The 22,284-nt window shown below is 34.8% G+C and overlaps 3 protein-coding genes and 1 long non-coding RNA gene across 8 annotated transcripts; 2 read left to right on the top strand and 2 right to left on the bottom strand.

Moving 5' to 3' along the window:
* The first annotated feature begins 314 nt into the window (after nt 1-314).
* On the top strand, nt 315-1,638 carry LOC149961971 (uncharacterized). Of its 2 annotated transcripts, none has more exons than XR_016481210.1 (3): nt 315-362; nt 448-800; nt 864-1,638. It is a non-coding gene; the product is annotated as an uncharacterized LOC149961971 (long non-coding RNA). The 2 variants fall into 2 exon arrangements; XR_016481211.1 differs by having other exon boundaries at nt 326-492; nt 604-800.
* A 3,221-nt stretch (nt 1,639-4,859) lies between these two features.
* On the top strand, nt 4,860-5,488 carry Naa20A (N-alpha-acetyltransferase 20 A). Its single transcript, XM_090177932.1, has one exon. It carries the CDS (start codon nt 4,952-4,954, stop codon nt 5,471-5,473), a length of 522 nt encoding a protein of 173 aa, XP_090034058.1. The 5' UTR covers nt 4,860-4,951; the 3' UTR covers nt 5,474-5,488.
* An 11-nt stretch (nt 5,489-5,499) lies between these two features.
* On the bottom strand, nt 5,500-7,104 carry LOC149961969 (mitochondrial thiamine pyrophosphate carrier-like). 3 transcript variants are annotated; one of them, XM_090177879.1, is made up of 5 exons: nt 6,878-7,104; nt 6,645-6,766; nt 6,263-6,583; nt 5,977-6,154; nt 5,500-5,912 (listed from the first exon to the last, which is right to left on the bottom strand). In XM_090177879.1, exons 2-5 carry the CDS (start codon nt 6,750-6,752, stop codon nt 5,605-5,607), a joined length of 915 nt encoding a protein of 304 aa, XP_090034005.1. In that variant the 5' UTR covers nt 6,753-6,766; nt 6,878-7,104; the 3' UTR covers nt 5,500-5,604. The 3 variants fall into 3 exon arrangements, with proteins under 3 accessions (XP_090034005.1, XP_090033996.1, XP_090034013.1); XM_090177870.1 differs by lacking the exon at nt 6,878-7,104 and having other exon boundaries at nt 5,501-5,912; nt 6,645-6,863; XM_090177887.1 differs by lacking the exon at nt 6,878-7,104 and having other exon boundaries at nt 5,720-5,890; nt 6,645-6,863.
* Nucleotides 7,105-13,113: 6,009 nt separating this feature from the next.
* Nucleotides 13,114-22,173, bottom strand: LOC149961968 (monocarboxylate transporter 12-like). 2 transcript variants are annotated; one of them, XR_016481180.1, is made up of 8 exons: nt 21,978-22,173; nt 19,765-20,850; nt 18,867-19,347; nt 18,704-18,798; nt 18,414-18,641; nt 18,069-18,351; nt 16,431-17,060; nt 13,114-16,213 (listed from the first exon to the last, which is right to left on the bottom strand). XR_016481180.1 is itself a non-coding variant. In XM_090177705.1 (7 exons), the coding sequence occupies exons 2-7, from the start codon at nt 20,680-20,682 to the stop codon at nt 16,774-16,776; spliced, it is 2,292 nt and encodes a 763-aa protein (XP_090033831.1). In that variant the 5' UTR covers nt 20,683-20,850; nt 21,978-22,173; the 3' UTR covers nt 13,114-16,773. The 2 variants fall into 2 exon arrangements, 1 of the variants encoding a protein (XP_090033831.1); XM_090177705.1 differs by having other exon boundaries at nt 13,114-17,060.
* Nucleotides 22,174-22,284: the final 111 nt, after the last annotated feature.

The following is a 22,284-nucleotide window of genomic DNA, read 5'->3' as shown; positions in this document are numbered from 1 at the left end:
AATTTCGTATAAGATTTTGAGAGCACGCGCCCATAGGAGAGGTTACGATACTATCCGACACACGATGTCGCTACTGGAAAATTTTTAAATTTTGTAAACATCCGGAAAGTATTTTTCATCAGTCATGGCTGTTAAACATAGTTGAATTAGGCTAATTTAAAATTAATAAAATTCAATTCCATGAAAAATAAAGAAACGTAAGTACAAGAAAGCGGACTATTTATAATATTTTGATACTAAAAGAATTAATTTGTTTGATTAACCAAGGAAATTCATTGGAAATTTTATGAAATTGCCGAGGCTTAACGAGAACAGAGCGGTATAAGTTAAAAAATACGAGGAAACATTGAAGTTGGTAAAATGTGATTAATATTGTATTTTTAACAGTTTCCTAACTTATCTTTTCTGGGTTTTCATGTATTCATGGTTGAGATCTTGTTTTTTAAGGGAACTATGTATGCAGAATTCTATGAAAAAAGATATCATGTTTTGGTAAGCAGTTGCACATGGAGAATCTTCATTAGCTTTAAAATATTTCTTGTCAATTCTTTGAATGATGAATCTCTCCAAACGTCCTTTAATATTTGTCATGTGCGATAAAAGCTTAAAACTGGTGTCAAATACTTCATTTGTCTCCGTTACAAATTTGAAGAAACTATCAGTTGGTACGATGAGGCTGCTGAACAGCTGATAGAAGAATTCTTTGCTGGTTTGAAAGCTTAAAAGTAAAAGAGCAGATTTGTTGGGTCAACAATTGGATTGTATTTTTTGAGTTGACTTATGCAAGAAGAGCATTGAAGGTTTGAGTAGCAGCGGTGAATTAGATATTCTGAAATGTAACTAAGAACATTTTGTTTTAGCAGGTTTGGACTTTCAATAGATTTACAAAATTCTAAGTCTTCATCGGAACATTGCCCCTGGCTTTGCGAGACTACAAGATTTTCAAAATTGGAGAAATCTTCATCCAGTCCTGGAGCTGCAGTTTTAAAAGTGTCAATGTTTAAAATGAACTCATCCAAATCATCAATGCAATTAGAATCCGGTGGTTTCAAGAGATTATTACAGAGGCAGCCCTGTATGCAGCTCGAAATTGTTGTCTATTGGGATGATCACGGTTGCCTCCTTTCTGTCTTATAGATCCAAGAAAATTATCTACAAAATCTTGGCTAATCTTGTCCGTTAATAAAAACTTAAAACCAAAATTATCATTTAGATCTTCCCAGAGGAGTAGCAAGGCTTGAATTGAAATTACCATTTTCTGAAATTTCCAATGGTGTAGAGTCATTAAGACTGAAAATTGTTGGCACAGCGGATGGTGTGAGCCTATTTTTAGTTCTAATATTCATGAAACTGGCATCAATGAAATGATTCGCGCAAATTCTATGGTTAACGTGTAAATATTCCGTAGTTTTATTTGTAAGTCCATCATTATTTACAATTTTCAGCCACAAAATAGAACTAAAATTTATATTAAGTTAATATGCCAATAAGCCTATCTAATGAAAATGCGAATTTACCAGGCTTTTTCCTTTGGAAACTTAAAAAAAGATAAACAAGGATTTCTTGTTTTCGATATTTTACAATTTAAAACAAAAGAATATACCCCAGACCTACTAAATTATTTAAAAACCTTGTAAAACTAGCATTAAAAATCTGGAAAGTTTTTGCGTCTCTTTTAAACCTAACATCGAAACGCACGCGCTGTGAGAACGGCGCCACTGGTGGCGCCATCGCTCTTACGGTAGTAGTGGACATTTTTGGGAAAAAAAAAGTTAGTACGCTTTTTTGAAAGAGAGACGCCTCTCATAATCTTTACACTCTCTGCTAAAATGGTCGAAAGTTGCGCGTTTTCACATTGCCGCAATTATAAATTAGGCACAAACGTATCTTTTCATAGGTAGGAGTAGTGTTAAATATATTATATTATTATTATTATTTATAGGCCTATAATTATTTTAAACTAAAGGTTTCCCTTCTCTAAACCCGAAACACTCTCTAAATGGATTACATATTTTTTTTTAATGGAAAGTAAATTTTGAGTTTTTGAATGTCTTAGGTTAAAAAATTTCACAACGTTAAATAATTCTGGAAGAAGAACATGGCACGTGAAATATCACAATTTTAATGGAGTCGTCTCTAGCGTAAATCTCTAGGAACCTTGGCCGTCCTCGAGTCACCTTGGAGGAGAGAAGGGGTACCAACAAGACCTAGCAGTCGTGAGGTAAAAACTGCGGAAAGTGCCTTCTATCGGTGACACGATTAAATAAGAAATTATTATTCACGAAGGTCATGTGTGTCGAGAAAATAATTCTTTGGTAATCTGATGAAGGTGCAATTTAATTTTAATTTGGTTATAGCATAAGTAACATAATAACAATAAGTATGACACTTCCTATTGCTTTAACGCTAATTTTCTAACCGGACCTTTTTTCGGCACTGATACTCTCTTCAAGCTGTGACTTGGAGTCGGGGGGTTTTGGATGATGACTCCTTTTTGATAAAAATTTAAGCCTAATATCGGAGAGCACGTTCTGGAGTCGCGAGGGGCTTTGGCTTGGTTTTGAAGCCCGCGTGCGAATCACGCGTGATAAAAAACATGAGCTCGTGGCGCCGAGAAAAACTTTTTTAATTTTTTCTAATATTCCGCCTATCTGAAACCAGATATTTCGGCTTAGCGGAAGTCTCGCATATTTTAGACACTAGAGGGCTATGTGGTGAGAAAACATCTTGATTACGCAATAACTATAAAAATCAGTTTGGTTGTAAATCTCGTTAATTGTCACACTTATTGTTATTATGTTACTTATGGTTATAGTAAAATGACATTTCAACTGTAAGGTGGAATATCCTTTTATTATCCCATGGAAATATTAGATATGTAAAATCTAACAGTAATTTCCGCATGGTAGTAATAGATTAATATTTATACTTAAACCTACACGAATAGATCCGTGATCGAAGTATGTGTCAGTTGTTTGAGAGATATGCTTTGAAGATTCTACTTCAACATGAAATAAATTCTTAGTTGGAATTGCGTTGGGTACCAGTCTCTGTTTTCCTTTGAATATTTCTATATTCGCGTTTAAAAATGGTCACTACAAACAAAATCGTTCTCTGATGGATGCCAGTTATATAAGAAATGTATATAAAGGTCTAGATAAATTTCGGGGCGTCTAAGCCTAACATAAAATACGGAATTGACACCTAGCAGACACCGAGGAAGGCACGTGACCAAGAGCGCGAGCTCTCTTAGCATTTTAGTACTAAGTACCTGACCTTTCCATTGAAAAAAGTTCAATGAGACCTTGTTTCACGCGGAACATACATTGAGCGGACCCAAAAATGCAAAAATGCTTATAATCCTTGCGCTATTGAAAAGGTTACCATGGAAATGAAATCATGTGATCGCGAGGCACGAGCTAAACTTGACATGGGCAAAGCCAGAAACGCGCGAGGTATTCTCATTAACTTCCGTTTCCCATCAGTAAAGTTGATGACGCGTATTTCATCACGGAGTTGTAAGTGATGTAATTTGCGTCATATCCCTTGAACAAGGTTTCATTAACGAAAATGATTTTATGGCATACTTATGACTGATTATGTTACATATGGTATCATTCTTAAGCAGGAGACAATGGCTCTCGGGACGATAGCACGAGCTTTCTTACCGATAGATAGCGCCTTATAAGGATAGCCTGCAGAAATTACTCGTTTCTGCTAGCTGTCACCTCCGTATTTATAATAATATTTGAGCATAGCATTAACCCCTGGTACCATCCTCACAGCTTTTGTCGAGAAAGTTCGTCTGCATTTAAGGCGCATTCAAGGTTATACCATTACCATATAGCAAACTTGAATGGGAAAGCAGACAAATATAAGCTCCAAAAGCTGCGAGGATGATAATAAGAATCCTGTAGTCCAATATTCTTAGTAACTTCAATATATTCTGGGCCATACACACAATTGACCATAGATATAGGAAACGTATATAAAGGTCTAGATAAAATATTTCAAAGGGAGGGAATACGGAGGTGACAGCTAGCAGAAACGCGTAAATTTCTGCAGGCTATCCGTATAAGGCGCTATCTATCGGTAAGAAAGCTCGTGCTATCGTCGCGAGAGCCATTGTCTCCTGCTTAAAAATTATACTTAAAGTCACCAACAGATGGTGTCTAAAGACTACAGCCTGCGGAAAGGTCAAGCACTTTGTACTAAAATGCTAAGAGAGCTCGCGCTCTTGATCACGTGCCTTCCTCGGTGTCTGCTAAGTGTCAATTCCGTATTTTATGTTAGGCTTAGACGCCCCGAAATTTATCTAGAACTTTATATACATTTCTCACATCTATGCAATTGACACAAGGCCAAGCACAGTAGCACCTAGGAGAAACAAACACAACACCCCACACAAGGAGAACGCAACCCGTCAAAAGTCGTGGATTTTCTTGTGTACATTTTTCATTGGCTAGATGCTTTAGCGCCTGCTGCCATCGGAAGGGGAAAATTCGGAAATTGTCTTCCCCCCCCCGCCCGTAAAACGTTCAGCGTAAAGGCTCGTGACGCTCGTCCAATGAAATTCGTACACAACCATTCGTTAGCGTGTTTAAAGGCTAGCTGCGTTCTCCTTGTGTTTGTTGCTCCTAGGTAGCACACAGCATAGAAGCCAAGACCAAAGAATTTTAGGGATTAATATAGAATTTTTAAATTAACTAAAATCTTGAAGGGAATTAATTAAGTGGTCACCAGGGCCACTATCACCCCAAGCATTTAATTTTTAAACTGGCGATTGGCCTGTGATAGTGCCTTATTTCTCACACTGGTTACAAGATTGTTCGCGAATCGCGATTTCGCGTTATTTGAGTTCTAGCAGACGATTATTGTCATTTATCGGTCCTGCACATTAAGTTCTTTAGGCCTTGTTAGGTGCATTAGATAAATTTCTCTAAATAAGAAAATGACGTCTGTTAGACCTTTTACTTGCGACGATTTATTCCGTTACAACAACGTAAATCTGGACATCTTAACAGAGACTTATGGAGTACCTTTTTATCTCCAGTATCTTGCCCACTGGCCAGAGTACTTTCAAGTATCCGAAGCCCCAAATGGAGACATAATGGGCTACATTATGGGTAAAGCTGAAGGACCAGGAGACAACTGGCACGGACACGTTACAGCTCTCACTGTCGCACCAGAATACCGAAGATTAGGTTTGGCTGCTACTTTAATGGCTGGTTTAGAGCAAATCTCTGATAAGAAGCGAGCATACTTCGTAGACCTTTTTGTTCGCATCTCAAATAAAGTGGCGGTTGATATGTACAAACAATTAGGTTATAGTGTCTATCGTAGAGTCTTGGAATATTATTCTGGAGATCCAGATGAAGATGCATTTGATATGAGAAAAGCACTCAGTAGAGACATTTTTAAAAAATCAGTTGTACCATTGGCTCATCCTGTACGGCCTGAAGATATTGAATAAAGACTTATAACATTTATTTCATAATAAAATTTATTGCATATAAATTTATAAATATTGCCTAAATTTCTCAGATCTGCGCATTTGATTAGCTTACAGAGAATAAAATATATTACTAAATTACATAAAATTTACTATACTTTCTTAGACAATAGTAAAATTTGGCAAGCTTGTTCATAAAAAGCAAAATGAAAACTAGTTGCCAAAAAAGCTTTTAACAGACTAGGTGTTAGCCCTTTGTAAATGCCCCTTAATCTTTCTTCAACAAATACACGATGGAAACAATTCAACGTGCCTGTATAAGTTCGAACTGCCCCAAAAGGTTTCCTGGGTTCTTCAAAACCCTGAATTTGAAGTCGTTTCTTTACAACGTCCAAAGGATATGTTAATGTTTTAGCAGCCAAACCGGCACACGCACCACTGAATAAATTTTTAGATATACCTAAATTAATTAAGAGTAAATGTAAAATAAATTTATACCACTAATTTCATAAAGGAAAACGTACCAACATTTTCAATAGGGACTAAAATATCAACAATTTCTTTGAAAAATTTGTAAAATGCAAACTGAGCTCCAGCGTAAGGAGCAATCTGAATTAATGTTGGAGCTAAACCTTTGTAAAAGCCTTTAACACCTTCATTTCTCATTATCTTCAGAGAGGCATCCATAATTCCTTTATATTCCTATGAAGAGTTATGCTTTTACTAATGTACCCTTATTTCTTGTGTGATTGATAAATTATTACAGTACACCAATGAAGGCTCAAAATTATTAAAAAGGCAAGATATAACCTTGGGTTCTCCTTGAGCAACTAATCTCGTACGAAGTAGATCTAATGGTTGAACTATGACTGTTGAGCTGCATCCAGCAAGTCCACCACAAATGAAATGAGTAATATGATTATTAGCCAAGTCTGAATGGAATAGCTTCTCTTTGAATAAGGCAAATGATGTGAATTGAACAGATCCATATATTATGGACAATCCTTGAGCAGGTACGTGTCCCTTCCAAAATGCTGTCAAACCTTCTTCTGTGTATATACATTTCAAAGCTTGATAGATGCTACGGTACTTTGATGATTGCACTCCCCAATGAATAGGTTCAACTTGTAACTGAAATTTCGATATTGCATAATAGTAACACATTAACTGACTAGGTATAATTTTAAATTACTTGGAAACGAATTTTCAAAACATCAAGGGGTTGAAGTAGAAATCTTGTTAAAAACCCACTGATAGCACCAGCAAAGCTATGATCGTAAACTGTCAACTGTGCAACCATTTTCCTCGCCTTTAGTAAAATGATATAAAATTATATCAAAGTTTCATGGGTAAATAATAAAAGGGGCCGCATTTGATAAAATTGTACGACGAACGATAAATATAAACAAATTATTTTATATATAGGAAAGAAAAAGCGATTAAAGACGCATAACCATAACTAGAGATCGACATTTTGAAATTTGTAATTTTTTTTTTAGGTGAAGAGTTTGAGTTGGTGCAAAGAATATAAAGCTTTATATTCTTTGGTTGGTGTGATCATAGACAGTATATATCCCTAAGGGGACGAGTATACTCTCTTATTTTTAGACCCCATGATCCCATCATAGTCGCTTGACGACCAACTCCAAGAGCTCGTATCGATGCTAGGGCCCCAACTGAATAAAGACGGCAGTACTTTAAAAACGGGAGATTTCCAGGTCATTTGAAGCGCTTAGAAGATTACGTTTAACTTTGTTCCCCCCTCTTACAATAACAGAGCGTCAGTGAGAGAAACAGCGGGTCGCCTGAATAACGTGGAAAATATCAAGCCACTGGAACAGACTTGGAAATAGTTCTTCGGTTTCCCCTTCCATAAGAACTTGTCGAGGTTAGTGCAGGGAGCTTTTGGCTCGCGTGGAATGAAGGACCTTCCATCACCCTCCTACGCATTGTAACCCGGCCACCTGTTTAAAGGCATTATAAGTCGCTTGATGACTTAGGCCTAAGGTGGAGATAAATAATAATATTATAAAGTATTATATTTAAGTCGAAATACAAATTGACTCTTTGTAGAAAACCTCGGACAATGTCAGATACCAAAATTCCTTTATTATTAAAAAAAATAAGTCATAACTGACACTCATACCAGCTCTGTTGTTGGTAAAACAACGTAAAATATTAATATAAGGATTGGGAACTTTAATAGTAATCGGAGCACGTTTAATTAAGGTTTCTTGCCAGAGGTTTCCAATATTGTCCGCTGATAATCGCTGATTGAAAGGAAATTGACGGGGTCTTCCATAAAGAACGCGTTGGAGGTTCTATTCCCTTTAAGAACTCAATGAAATCGTTAAGTCCTCGCGTAATATGGGACATGAAGGATAAAAGCATAAATAAAAAAGGATCAGTTAAAAGTCTGTATAATCAATAGAAATAGGGCTCTTAAAAATTAAAAAGGTAAGTTTTGTATTTAAGCATACTTTTAGGCCAATACATTTTAATCTACTTTCCACATTATTCCGGTTCCATGTTATTCCAGTTTTAACATTTTCCACGTTATTCAGTTTCCACCTTATTCCGGTTCCACGTTATTCCAGTTTTAACAATTTCCACGTTATTCCGGTTCCACGTCATTCCATCTTTAATATTTTCCACGTTATTCCAGTTTTAACATTTTTCACGTTATTACGGTTTTAACATTTTCCACGTTATTCCGGTTTTAACATTTTCCACGTTATTCCGAATCCGCGTTAATCCGGTTCCACGTTATTAGTGGCCCGATCTTTTCCACGTTATTCAGCATCTCCGAAACAGCGACGCTTATGCAGTGGAAGGTAGGCGTTTTCAAGTCCCCTTAGGGATATATACCGTCTATGATTTATTTAACTAGTCTAAAAAACTATTGCAGACGAATTTAAGAGAGCTCAGCTTTGGGCTCTTGATGGTACCTGCTTTTGAGTAAGTACTGCTCGGATAGTCCCGAACGATCCGGAAACGTTTCTCAGTAGCCAATGGTCTGCGCCCGAACAGTTCAAGAATACTGTGATAAAATAAATACACGAATAAGTAGAAAAAGTCCATAATGAAAAAGGATAAAAAAGCTAAACCCTAAACCAATTTGAAGAAATTTAAAAACTTACAGATAGGTCGTAACCATAGAAATCTCATAGGTAACTAGAATGCTGCCGTGTAACTGGCAAATGGGCCAAATGCCGTGGCAGACGATAGCCAGATCTCAGCCAATCAGAGCTCAAAGAGTGGTTCTGCCAAGAATTTAATGTCACCAGTGAGAATGACGTCACCTATCTCCCGCTATAGTAGCGGATCCAATTATCCTCCTTGGCGGAACCACTCTACGGCCTCTCATTGGCTGAGGGTTCAAGGCGAACTGGCGTCAAGCTCGGCCGTAGGCGGCAGCATTCTAGTTACCTATGAGATTTCTATGGTCGTAACAATAGGTCTTCGAGCAAACCAATAGACGCGAATCTCGGACCAAATAGGTCTTCGAGCAAACCTATAGACGTGAATCTCGGACCAAATAGATCTTCGAGTGAAAAAAAAAATGAAAGCAGGTATCCATACCTCTACTTGTAATGCTTATAGCGGTACATTTTCGTCTCGATGTGGCTGACGGTTTTTTTGACGTCACTATGTTAACCAACAACAACGTGTGAGGGGAGTGCGCACAGAGGGGGTTTTTTTATCTCGTAGGCGGGGCCAAAGCCGTCAGAATGATCTTACCATACGCGATACGGCAGGATAAGCATTTCAAGTAGAGGTATGGATTCCTGCTTTGATAAACTAAAATGAAATAGCCAGAAATTACAACGGTAGACCGGTTTCGTTCTATTTGGAGGAGAGAAAATTTGGCTTGCGACTATTACTCCATAAATATAAACTAAGCCTAAACAAAAAATTTCAAAACTTAACAAGAATATTGTTCGTGGCGAATAGACCGCGCAAGGACAGTTCGCGCGGTTTGGCACTGGCGAATAGTTTTCTATGATAGTACCAACTTGTTTTTTATCCATGTTCCCAAAACTTAGGTTTATTTTCCACTATTTCAACGGAATCAATTTTAATTGTAAGTTTTAATATACAACTTTCTCGTGGAAACCTTTTTTCTTACACCTGAAAAAACTTATTTTTTTTAAAACTACGAATCGAGTAATGGCAGTGCTACGTCACACGACGTCACCCATGCTTTTTCCTATTAATAAAAAATTCGCGACCACAATGGCGGCCATGGCCAAAGCTACGGAGTGCTACTACTCTATTGTTTTTGGATTTTTCTGAAATTTGCAAATAATACTAAATTTCTAGAGTAGAACGTTATTGATAAAAATGGACTAATCGTGCAATTTGATACAGCCTATCGCTGTAAATGGTTTCTTTTCACCTGTTCTGGGAATTAACATCGTCTGAGCTTCTACTATTTTTAACCGCCATGTTATGGCGCTAGCGGCTTGCCGTAGTCAATGAATGGCAGTAGCGGCGCTAAGGGTGGGCTGAAGTGGGCTTTAGCCCCCCTGCATTTCTGAGAGGGGCCACATATTTATAATTAAGAGGCCACATATTTGAATTTACGAATTTTCTTTATCTCTAGAAATTGTTTTTATTGCCAAGAAACGTTTTTCTGGAGAAAAAAAATCTTTCAAAATCAATTCGTTTACTCAATAAGATAGTAGACCATAAACAAATAGATTCGGGGGGAAGGGAGCAGAAATTGAGAGAAAGTTGAATGGACAATAGAAAGAAAAGAAAAGAAAGGGGCTTAAATGGCACGCGTCCCCTCCAGGTCGGATACAAGGTCAGTAAACGCGACGAGAGCCGCAACAATAAAACGACCTTGCTCTTCTCGTTTCCGGGAAAGTTATAAGGGCTCACTAAAGTTGTATAGGGCCACAAAATTCTTAGGGGCCACAAAATAATTAGCCCACCTGTGAAAAAACCTTAGCGCCGCTACTGATGAATGGTCGCTGATTGGCTGAAGCTTAAGCAAAGACTATATAATCATTAGTCGTTGGCGTCAGGTTCTCCCGTAAACTGGAGCATTCTAGGTAGGAGTATAAGATTTCTATGACCGCGCTTTAGCGGCCCTGTAAATCGCCTCGCATCTAATGTTAATTTGCGTGTATAAATCATCCCGATAGGGGCGCTACGTACGACCTAAAACCTACTATCACCAAAGGCGGGGAATACAAGCGAAATCGTGGGAAAATGTTTTTTCTTCGGTTTTCCACTTTCCTATTTAGACAAACTATCTTTTCGCAATATATTTATGTATAATTTATAATTAAAAAAAATATTACCTTATAAATATTAAATGAAGAAAAAGAGACGCGTTTTTTACACGAAGGCGCCATATTAGAATACATAGTTTTGAAGGCTGTAGAGGTAGGTGTTTAGAGCGTTTTGACGCGTAAATAATGTCTCTTAAAATTTATAAATCTTTAATAATAACAAATCTTTATTAATAATATATATAGCAAATTCACGAGTTTATAACCGTTCTTAGGTAGTATTTTCTGTAAATCTAATTAGTTTTATGAGTAAGAATCTTAAAACTAATATAATTGAAGATAAAAGATGCTTAGGTACATCTTTGGAACTAAATAGGTAAAAGATAGATGCTCTGCAGCCTGCATTTCAAGGAGGATGATTTCTGTTCAGGTTTGTACCTTTATTATGGAAAATAATTTCAGTCAGATAAAATTACAAACCGGCCCTTACTAAATATACAATATTATTCTAGGTTTAAAAAGACGAAAGCTTAAAACTTGTTGAAACCTAATATTATAATTTATTGCGCTTATAATATATTTTAACTTAATATTATTTAATAAAAAATGTTAAAATAATGTATTTACCCTGAAGTTACAGTGAATCTTCTTTTCACTTTTTGTTTTATTTATTTATTTAAACGTGTTTCAAGTATTCAACAATAATACTATCGTCCGCAACATAGACTACGATTACATGTGGCTCTTAACGTCGACTTTCGACGAACGTCGACGTTCCGAAAAGGGGAGCGGTTACATGATCGTCGTTTCAAAAAATACTTCGGATTTTTCCCTCCAAAACAGGCTATTTTGGCGCTCCTTAAAAATATGCTTTACTCGCGTTTTATTAGCATATAATTTTAGGTAAGTTTCTATTACTATTCAATTATAAAATAATACATTTTTAAATATAAATATATCAAGTATTTCATATAATAATAATATATAAAATGACATCTTTTATACGATGATTAATTTATTATATATATATTAATTATAAATTATGTTCATTATATTTTCAGTATAATTTAAAAAGTTTCATGATTATAAATTTAAATTTAAAATTATTTATAAATTAATGGGAAATAAAATTAAGGATATAAATTAATAGGAAATAAAATTAAGTATATAAATTAATAGGAAATAAAATTAAGTATATAAATTAATAGGAAATAAAATTAAGTATATAAATTAATAGGAAATAAAATTAAGTATATAAATTAATAGGAAATAAAATTAAGTATATAAATTAATAGGAAATAAAATTAAGTATATAACTTAATAGGAAATAAAATGAAATATATAAATTAACAGGAAATAAAATTAAGGATATAAATTAATAGGAAATAAAATTAAGTATATAACTTAATAGAAAATAAAATGAAATATATAAATTAATAGGAAATAAAATTAAGTATATAAATTAATAGGAAATAAAATTAAGTATATAAAATAATATTTATATAATAATTATATAAATATAAAAATAAATATAAATAGTAAATAATATAAAAAACTCAAATTAAAACTAATTTATTTCAGAACAGTCGGATATGCGGTAGGAAAACCCCTACTGGCCAAGGAAACGTCGTCGTAAAGAGGTTACATGCAGCGCCGAACGTCGACGTAAGGCGTTAAATCGACGGTTCGAGGTAGTTTTCGTTAAGTCGACGTATCTCTCCGAACGTCGAAGTTCGTGCGGTTAAAATAAACGTCGACGTTTCCTTACGTCGACGCTCCGAGCTCCATGTAACCGTAGTCATAGTATATGTTGCTGGCAGCTAGGAGCATACGTTTTTCATTGGCTAGACGCTTTAGCGCCTTTTGCCGTTGGAAGGGGAAAATTCGGAAATTGTCTCCCCCCCCCCGCCCGTAAAACGTTCATCGTAAAGGCTCGTGACGCTCGTCCAATGAAATTCGTACACAACCCTTCGTTAGCGCACGGCCCCCTGCGCGCGCTCACGCTGCAGCGTGAGCGCGTGCAGGCGGCCGTGGTTAGCGTGTTTAAAGGCTAGCTCTAGCTGCGTTCTCCTTGTGTTTGTTGCTCCTAGCTGGCAGCCTCTAGAGGATGTTCTTGGTTTCTGTTTAACTCTTTTATAATTTATAAACACCGTTAAAAAATTAGAATCATTAAAAAAATATTATACTATTAGTTAAATATTAACCTACATTCGGTTTAATTCAATGTTTTTGAAAATTTATTTAAAAAGGGTCGCCTAGATAAGTTTTATTTCACCCCAAAAACACATTACAAACCTTAGAACAAAGTTGGTCTTATAAAGAAAATATGATCTTAACACAATAAACATTGATAAGATAACGCATAAATTGAAACGATTTAATTATTGATAAAGGGCTACAATGATTACAATATTGGTGTATTAGTTAATGGCCAGAAATTTTCAATGTAAATTATATACTGCATTAAATTCTGTGCATATTTTGTTAAACGAATATAATTAGGCACTTTTCTCCATATTTTTGTTATTTCGAATTATTTTAAACCTTTTTATTTAAAATACTGATCAAAAATAAGACTAGAAACAAGATAAAACACATTCAACAAATGAATAGATGTAGCACTTTAATACTAAACAATCCTTTGTTCTTCTATAAAAAAGATAATGACTATACTTTAAATTGTTCTTGGTTTATATTTTATACATTATCTTACAAAGTCGCAAAATACTACAAAATACATTCAACGCCTCTAAAAATGTTTTAAGACAAACTATTAATTTATAAATAAATGATTGTGGACTGGACAGAAATAAATCACATCTGAACATTAGTTCCTAAAAAATGTACACAAAATTTAAAATTACACATTTTTTTCAAATTCTAATGAAGTTTTATTTATTTAAAGGGAATATTATATGTATTTAAAGAGATTCTGATTAGCACTTAGTACAGGAAGTCTAAAATGACGAGAAACCCCTCTGAAATAAATATATTTAAATTTGTAGTTTTTATTATTTTAATTGAGATATCATTATCCAGTGATTTAAAGATGTTTGTACAATGAAGTCTTTAATTTTAAGCACTTATTCTGAAAATGCAGATGCATGCGTGAGAATAATGATGAATTCCTTTCATCACTCTGCGAGCCCACCCAAACCCTCTCAGATGGATCTCTGAATGCCATCGCAATTAGTAAGGGAACACAAAATGTGATCCAAAGAGGCTCCAAGAGCGTAGAAGGAATTCGTAATAATCCAAAGATAGCAAATATATTTATTTTATATTGTTAAGCACATATTACTTAAGATCCGCCACTAAATTAAGTTTATATGATAATTTTAAACTACAATCAAGTTCAAATAATAAAATTTTGGCTCATAACTTACAAACAAAATAAACGCCTTATCACAACCTGATAGAAAATATGATAGCGGAGGTATTATTTATCTAAATACTGATTTTTTTAAACCTAGTTTGTTTTTGGTTTTAACATACACAGATCTTTTCATTATCCCAAAGTTTTTAACTCTTCCTCAATTTTTGTACAAAAGTCATTTGTGTACTATCCGTTATTTTTTACATATGATTATATCTCGCTTGTAAAAGTACACGTACTTTAATCACAACATTTACTTCCACTTTCTTTCAGCAACCTTTATCAAAAACCCACACTCATGTAGCATCAACCATTCATTCAGTAATATATCCTTTTTACTTTTTGGCCTTTGGCACAAAATTTTCTCACTAATCTAAAAAACCTCACTGGGTACACCCTTTTAATGGAAGATTAACTTATTAGTTACAGTACTAAAAGCTTCCATCTTCAATTCCATGATAAAATTTTTGGGGCAGTGTTAATTGATTTAAACAGAAAAATATTCGACTTTCTTTGAACTTAAAAATATTTTTTTAAATGGATGATATTGAACCTCAAAACCATTCAAAAATCATTTAGCACTCCCTTGAGGAGAAACCCAGTTAGTTTTTCATTTCCAATAATGACAAGCATTTTTTACGCACCCAATATGAGTGAAAAAGGTCAGAGGATTAACTTAGCTGCAAATTAACAGCTATTAGTTTCAATAAAATAAATTTCAAAAATTTGATTTAAATAAGTTAAAAAATTTAACAACTTCCCAATCATCCTTCGTAATGGCACTAAAAAAATTACGTAAAAAAAGGTAAAGCCGCGACGTTAACTCTTTTAAAATATGCCATTTTGCAAATTAAAATCTCAGATATTTACACGTTTAAAATATAAAACAGATCAAGGTTTTAGGAGAGATGGCGTAAATTTTCATATTGAACACTTACTCTGAGCAAAATATTTTAAATTTAAAAGTTTTGGTGATAAAAGCTTTTTTTGCTTTCCGGAACCTCCAAAAAACCATTCAAAGTACACATATTAGTAAATGTAATTATAATTAAATACCTAATGAATATATAGACATTATGAGGCACTAATTCTTCATATTTACAATAGTTAAGTGGGAGTTTGGTTAATTTAAAAGTGATTTTTTTCAATCTTAAGCTAATAAAATTGTCGATGTTGGGAAAACTTGGTGGAAAATCTTGTACTTATGAAATTTAAGTAATTTTAAAACTTGTATGGTAAATTGCTAGGTACTGTATTTTAATATTAATTATAGACCATTTAAATTTCACCATTAAACCAATTTCTGGACCCGACATTTTAAAAAAAATGCATTATCCAAAGTGAGTCAGTTAAAATTGGCAACAAAAAGTACAGAGCTAGATGATAAGCCCTAATGATAAATTTTAACATTTCATAGCAAACTTTAAATATTATATTCTTAATTTAGAATTTTAGAAGTTATAAAATGCTCAAACAAATATTATATTTTAAATTAAAAACACCAGGGAATATTTATTATTTCCAAACTAGACGTTAGTGAATATCTTCACATAATTCGCATATATTAAGTTTTCGTCCAAAGCACCATAATTTAAATTTATACTAAGAGTGTATTCGCATTAACTCGATGGTAAAAATTTGATCAGATCAACAAAATGTTTGAAAAACAAAATAAAAAGTTTGTACAGATGGGCAAGAGAAGCAAGTAATAAAAAACAAACCTTAAAAACCTTTAGTTGGATACTTTGATAGCTAATTAAGGTATATTGAACTACGATGTTCAGGGTAAACAAAGAGTGGAGGCAGTTGGGGTTGGGTTTACAATATTCTAGAGACAAGTCGGGCTGACTATATTTTTGGCCCAACCCAAAAAGAAATAAAATTTACCCGATTCAACCCCAAAAAAAACCTAAATAAATTTTACCCAGCCCAACCAGACCCAAAAAAAAATTTTTTTTTTGCCTGATCTAACCAGAAGAAAAATCTAAATAAATTTATTTTTCTCAGCCCAAAAAAACATAAATAAATTTTACCTGGCAGAACCTCACCTGAAAAAAATAATTTTACCTGGCCCGATCCTACTGAAATAATAGAACCAGTAAATGCTAACAATGTTGTTAATACCTATGCCACTGCTAAATTCTAAAAACCAATGAAACATCCTGCCCAACCCCAAAAAAAAAACACACACTGCCCAAGCTGACCATATTTAAAATTGAGCCTGATCTGACCCAACCTGGTCCCAATTTCTTTCAACGAAAAAAAGGACAGCCCAACCAGACCCGCCAAAAATTAAATAATTTTGAGCCTGGCCTAGTCCGAAACAAGTTCGGGTCGGGTCGGGCCTAAAAAGCCAGACTAAGTCAGGTACCCGACTTGTCTCTACAATATCCCATTGAAGACGTCAGAAAAATAACTCATGACATCACCCACTGTTAGTTCATAAACTTCACCCTTCATTTTCCTTGCTTTTTACAAGATAATTTTTGATAATAAAAACAAGGTGCTGTTTTCTAAACTACAACTTTTATATTAACCTCTTTACTTGCCCATCCTTTATAAAATAAAAATATCATAACTTATGATAAAGAATCGAACACCTAACGTAATATGAGATTATAAATAAATTAAAAACTGAACAAACCAAAACTTAAATAAAATACAACCGGGTTAAAACGAGGAAATATTGACTCGCTTAAAAATCAAATGCAATTAGAAGTATGTTTGTTATTGCCTTCTGGAATATGTTTGACTTCATCGTGAAAACGAACATTTTGTTGGGGAAAATCATCTATCAATTCCGTTTCTTTCCGTCCTTCGCCTTCAGTTATGACAATGGAATTTGTGGTGGGTTCTTTAATTTGGGTCGTTTTGTAAAAAAAAGGAAACGATTCTGCGACAGGGACCACCAGAAAGCCACTTAGAATGATTGAAAACCCCGTTGCCAAGAAAGTTAGCTGATAGGTGCCATAGAGATCATACAACACACCTAAATTTAGTTGGAATCATTTAGTAACTAAATTACCACATCTATAGTGAAGGGATGGGATAGCTGATAAAAATAGTTTTTTTCCATGTGAGAGATGTAATTTTTAAGGCCTAATTAATGAAAGATCTGCATTCTGTTCATACATTAAAAAACATTTAAAGCTTCTATATATAGGAGACTTCGTGGGGGACGAAGCTATTTTTGGAAAAGAGCCAATATTTGCATTAGGATGGTGGATTGTGTTTCTAGAGCACTTGAAATTTGTTGATAGAAATCTAAATCGTAAACCGGATGCTCTTTTAATACATTTATATAATCAAAACATTGCTTGGCATGTTTTAATTAAAAATATTTCGACACTGCAATGTTCTTTTAGGCAACTTAACCATCATCTAGCAATTTGGAAATTCAGATCTATATTTAATCTTTGTTGCAAAGGTTAAATATTTATTGTCTCACCACCACCCTTCGAGCTAAGGCTTATATAGTGTCAAGGCTTAACCAATAACTAGTGATCGCAAGGAGTGACATATGAGTCAGGGTTGGAGAGAGAAAAAACCCGGAAAAATCGGGTTGGGTAGGGTCACGGCTTTTATGAATTTTTATTTTTACGCGTTTTCTAACTACAAAAGTGACAAAACTCATTAAAAAGTAGCACATCGCTTTAAAAGTACAAATAAAACCACAAACGAAAACAAAACAACGGCGAACAAGAGGCGAGTGTGACGCGACCTTTGTAACTTCAAACGAGACAAGTCCCTGAGAGAATAGTCTGACTCGCCCCCGCCATCATTGTTTTGGTTGTAGCTAAGCGCTCACTTGGGCGTGTTTTGTATTTGAAAAGCCTGACTAAAAAAAACCCTCAACCAAAAAATTTAACAAACCGACCAGAGTAAGGTCGGGGTTGAAAACCCAGGAATCCCTGACTTACTGGGTTGGGGTCTGGGTCCCCGTATGATCACTACCAATAACAGAAACATTTTAAGGCTAAATAGAAAATAATATCACCAGCAATCGGAGGTCCCACGAGGCTTGCAATTCCTTGAATAAGCAAAAGCATCCCATATGCGCTTGTAAAATTGTCTAATGATATGAGATTAACGACAATGACAGGCATCAAGGTATAATTTGCGCTGATAGTGAAGCCATAGATGGCGGAAATGAAGGCCAAGATGGAATAATCCATAACGAATGGGATTAGAGCCATTGAGAAGCCACATACAACCACGAAAACCATGTACAAAAGGGCTGAGTCTACGTACGTCTTGTCACCAAAGTAACCCACAATCACCTGTTGATAAACAACGTATTAGTTTCTCTAACAAAAATGAAATTAGATCTAAAGATTTTTACCATGCCCAAAGTATTTAAAATCCCCAAAATGGAAATTAGGAATGCCGCTGGCTCTTTTTCATAGCCCAAAGTGATGGCATAGTCTTGCAAATAGACGTAGATGATATCAACACAGGAATAGAGCATGAAGTTGGAAATGCAAAAGAAGGTGAAACGAATATTTTTGAAAATTCGGACATCTACCATATCGCGAAGAACTTCCTTTAAGTCATGTAGAAACTGATATTTCTAATAGAAGGAATATTTAAACTATAGCTTAAAGAAGTGGTTAGTAAAATTGCTTTGATTACCTTAGTGGATTCACTGATTGTTGTAACGCTGTTGCGATAAATATCAGGACAGCTTGTAGTTCTTATTTTATACCTAGGAATGTTTAGCATTGCCCCTGTCAAAGAATTTGCAAAATTAATAAAATAATTTTAACTTTAGAAGAAATTGTGCATTAGAATTTACCACGATAGGTCATACTTCCTCGTTGAAGCCTCAGTTTTTTCAGGTACTCAGAATTATGCGTGAAACCCTTTGAGATGCTCCAGCCGCCAGATTGCCTCGACCAACGATGACTAGGTTTTCTCTTGCAAGAGTTAGAGCGTTCTTTGGAAGCGTCCTGAATTCCATCTTGCAACACAATTGCCGGCTGTCCATTAGAGTCTGTACTGTTAATCCTAACAACAGTGCTAATGGGCGACAGAGGGCTTGCAATGTTAGGAGGGCTGGACACAGCGGGGCTCTCCAGAAATCGGGTCATCCAGAGGGTTTTATTTGCTTCTGACACCTTCTCCTTAGGCTTGCGTTCTCTATTTGCCATCTCATCGTAGATGTAGTTACTCAGGGAGTCTTTATGCAGATAAGTTGGAAGCTGAAGAAGGGAATTGCAAAGGCGAGGGTTGAAATGCTCGATACCAGCAAATTCGTCGTCATCATCGGTTCCACACTACGAAACCGCAGAAAGATCATAAAAACAAATGAAACGGTTAAATCATTGATTTATGAGCTTAAGAAACCCAGCGAAAAAGAATATGAAATCCAATATAATAAAGCATAAATATTATAGCTACATGCACCTAGGTCAATATAGGATTTATGAAAAGGAATAAATCTGAAGGTTAAAGTAGCCTAGGAGTACCAATTCTAACCTGCAATAAAATCCAATAAAATGTAAGACAAAAACTAATACAAATAAAGTTCAGGGTTGCCACAAAATTTTGAGATTCAAATTCCATGTTTTCCCTGACCATTTTAAGGCCATATTTTTTTTAAATTCTTACAATTTGCCAACTTTTTAGGCCCATTTCTAAATTCCCTGACGTGTGGAAACCCTGAAAGCAACAAAACATCCAAATATACTCACTCCTCCTCTGGATTCGGCAGCTCCGGAAGCACTACTTTCACATTCCTTGGTTTCAAACGGATCAATGTCTCTCATGAGGCACCCAAAGACGGCTATGTTGAGAAAAAACCCTGCGAGAATCAAGAAAGCACCTCTCCATCCGTAGTTCTCCAATAAGTAGCTGACCAGAGGAGGAAACAAAAATGTCCCAATGCCAGTTCCGCAAACTGACAGACCCGTTGCCAAACTTTGCTTCTTCTCAAAATAGTATGGTACAATTACCACCGACGTCACCAGACACAGAGCCAAACCAAATCCGGAAACAGTGAATGTAAAATATAGAAACGACAAAGACGTGGCCGTAAAGCTTATGATGAATCCCAAAGAAGCCAAGATAGCACCAATGATGCATATAATACGGCACCCATATCGATCTGTCAAATAACTGGCAATGGGCCCAGCTAATGATGGCATGCTCAAGATTATTGAGAGCACCCATGACGTTTTACTCTTGCTTTCTTCAAAATAGTCCAAAAGTTCCACGAAAATGGTTCCGGATGATAACGATATTCCATCGGATATGAGGCTTATCATGAAAGACGCAAAAACAATGACCCATCCCCAACCGCCATCAGGGGCATCTCGCAGTGGCATGGAATCTGAACATGGTGGAGGTATGGATTGACTTGAAAGACTTAAGGAGCTAGTGGTATCGCAATTTTTAATTGTGAAGGAGCAGCCACCATTGACTGTGTTTACAATAATTTTTGGGGATGTATCTTCGGGGGCTAATGGTTCCTTCTCTTTGTCCGACACGTACACATTATTATTTATGCTATTGCTAACATTTTCGATAAACCTAGTACTAGTTTCGCTTGAACTACGCGGTGAAATAACATTAAGTTCAGTTTCATTATAAACGGTGTTAACCTCTGACATGTTAATATATTCAAATTCTTGCTATTGTAAATTTCTTCTACAGAGATGCCGAATTCTTGAAGTAATATGGGTTTGGCCATTGGCCGTAAAGAATACGACTTATTTTGAAGCCTAAACTTGTTCATCAATATTCCAGTATCATTCGCAATTTCGGGAATCCAAGACGATCTACATTATAAAATAGAAAAAAAATAATTAAGGTAGAAAGATTATCTGTAATACTTGATACGGTTATTGGGTATCAGATGAATTTAATAGGTTAAGAACATCAAAGAACTTTCTCCCACTAAATGATGAGAATATTTTCAAACTTATCTTTATCAAAGGGAAAATTTTATTCCCAGTCAAAGAAAAAGACTAACACCCACGTTTAGCCACTGTCCAATGAAGCCTCCGTATGTTTAATGAGCGGATGTTAAAGTAATCATTTATTACATAATAATGTCTGAATCCCCAGTTGAAAAAAAAACCCATCGTATTTCAAAAGTTGAATTTCACTGATTGTTTAATTTAAGCAATCATTACAGCTAAAGAACTATATAACACAATACCATCATTGTTTTAAAAAATCCAACAACTCCTATTTCAATTTTCAACAAAGAGTGGTGGGATAGATGAGAGAGAATCATAAAAGTATACAATTTCATATACACTAATTTTAATTATCCAGGCATTCTTTGCTATGTTGAAAATTATATTTCAGGATATGAAAGATTAAATTTCAATGCTGCTCCTGGCTTTTATTAAATGAGCCACTATTGTATTGGAAGCCATCCGAAAACCCAATTCATACTGCATTCTCACAGAGCTAAAAATTTATTTTTATGAGCCAAATTTGTAAACGTGCCAAATAGACCAGCTACATGTATGGAAAATTCTTTTCTTTAAATATAAAAAAGCTGACCATTATAGGATTTAAGCCAATAGTACATTATTTTTTATTTAAATACTGGGAAGAAGAACTATGTAGATTACTAAGAATTAATGTTGTTTCGTCATATAAAAAGAACTTTTTTTCTCATATAAATTAAAAAAAAGTTATATGCAAAAAAATACAGTTTTATTTCCTTGTAAAAACAAACGAAATGTCTAAACTTTTATCAAGCCATATTGGCTAATTGGCTTATACGTGTAAAATTTTAAAAACTTTTAAACGACCATTAAAGAAACAGGAATTTTACTGGCCTTCAATAATCATTACGTTTATAAACAAACAGAATGAGTTGGATCACTTGGTTTTATGATGAAAAACAAAGGCTTAATGAGTACTAGATAGATATTTTTGAAACACTTACATCATAGCTTAAATCCGATTTCTTCAACAAGATCAACATATCACGTTTATATTTATATTATTCTATATCTATAAATTCATTTAAATTAAATATAATACAAGAACCGTAGAAACTCTAAAGAACCGAAACAAAGCGAAGAGAGATAAAAAAAAGCAATTCTTCTCTGCGGCCAACTCGTTCGATAATTAATTAAACTATAGTTTCTTATAAACAAACGAAGTTGGCTTCTCTTCGTCCAACAATTTTTAGTACCAATGATGATCAGGTGACTTAAAGCAACCAATAAAAGGTATAAACATTGCACTAC

This window comes from Leiobunum rupestre, chromosome 1, assembly GCF_980474605.1.
Source record: "Leiobunum rupestre chromosome 1, qqLeiRupe1.1.hap1, whole genome shotgun sequence".
Lineage (NCBI taxonomy): Eukaryota > Metazoa > Arthropoda > Arachnida > Opiliones > Sclerosomatidae > Leiobunum > Leiobunum rupestre.
Note: the sequence above shows the minus strand (reverse complement) of the source record. Positions and strands in the feature narration are given on the sequence as shown.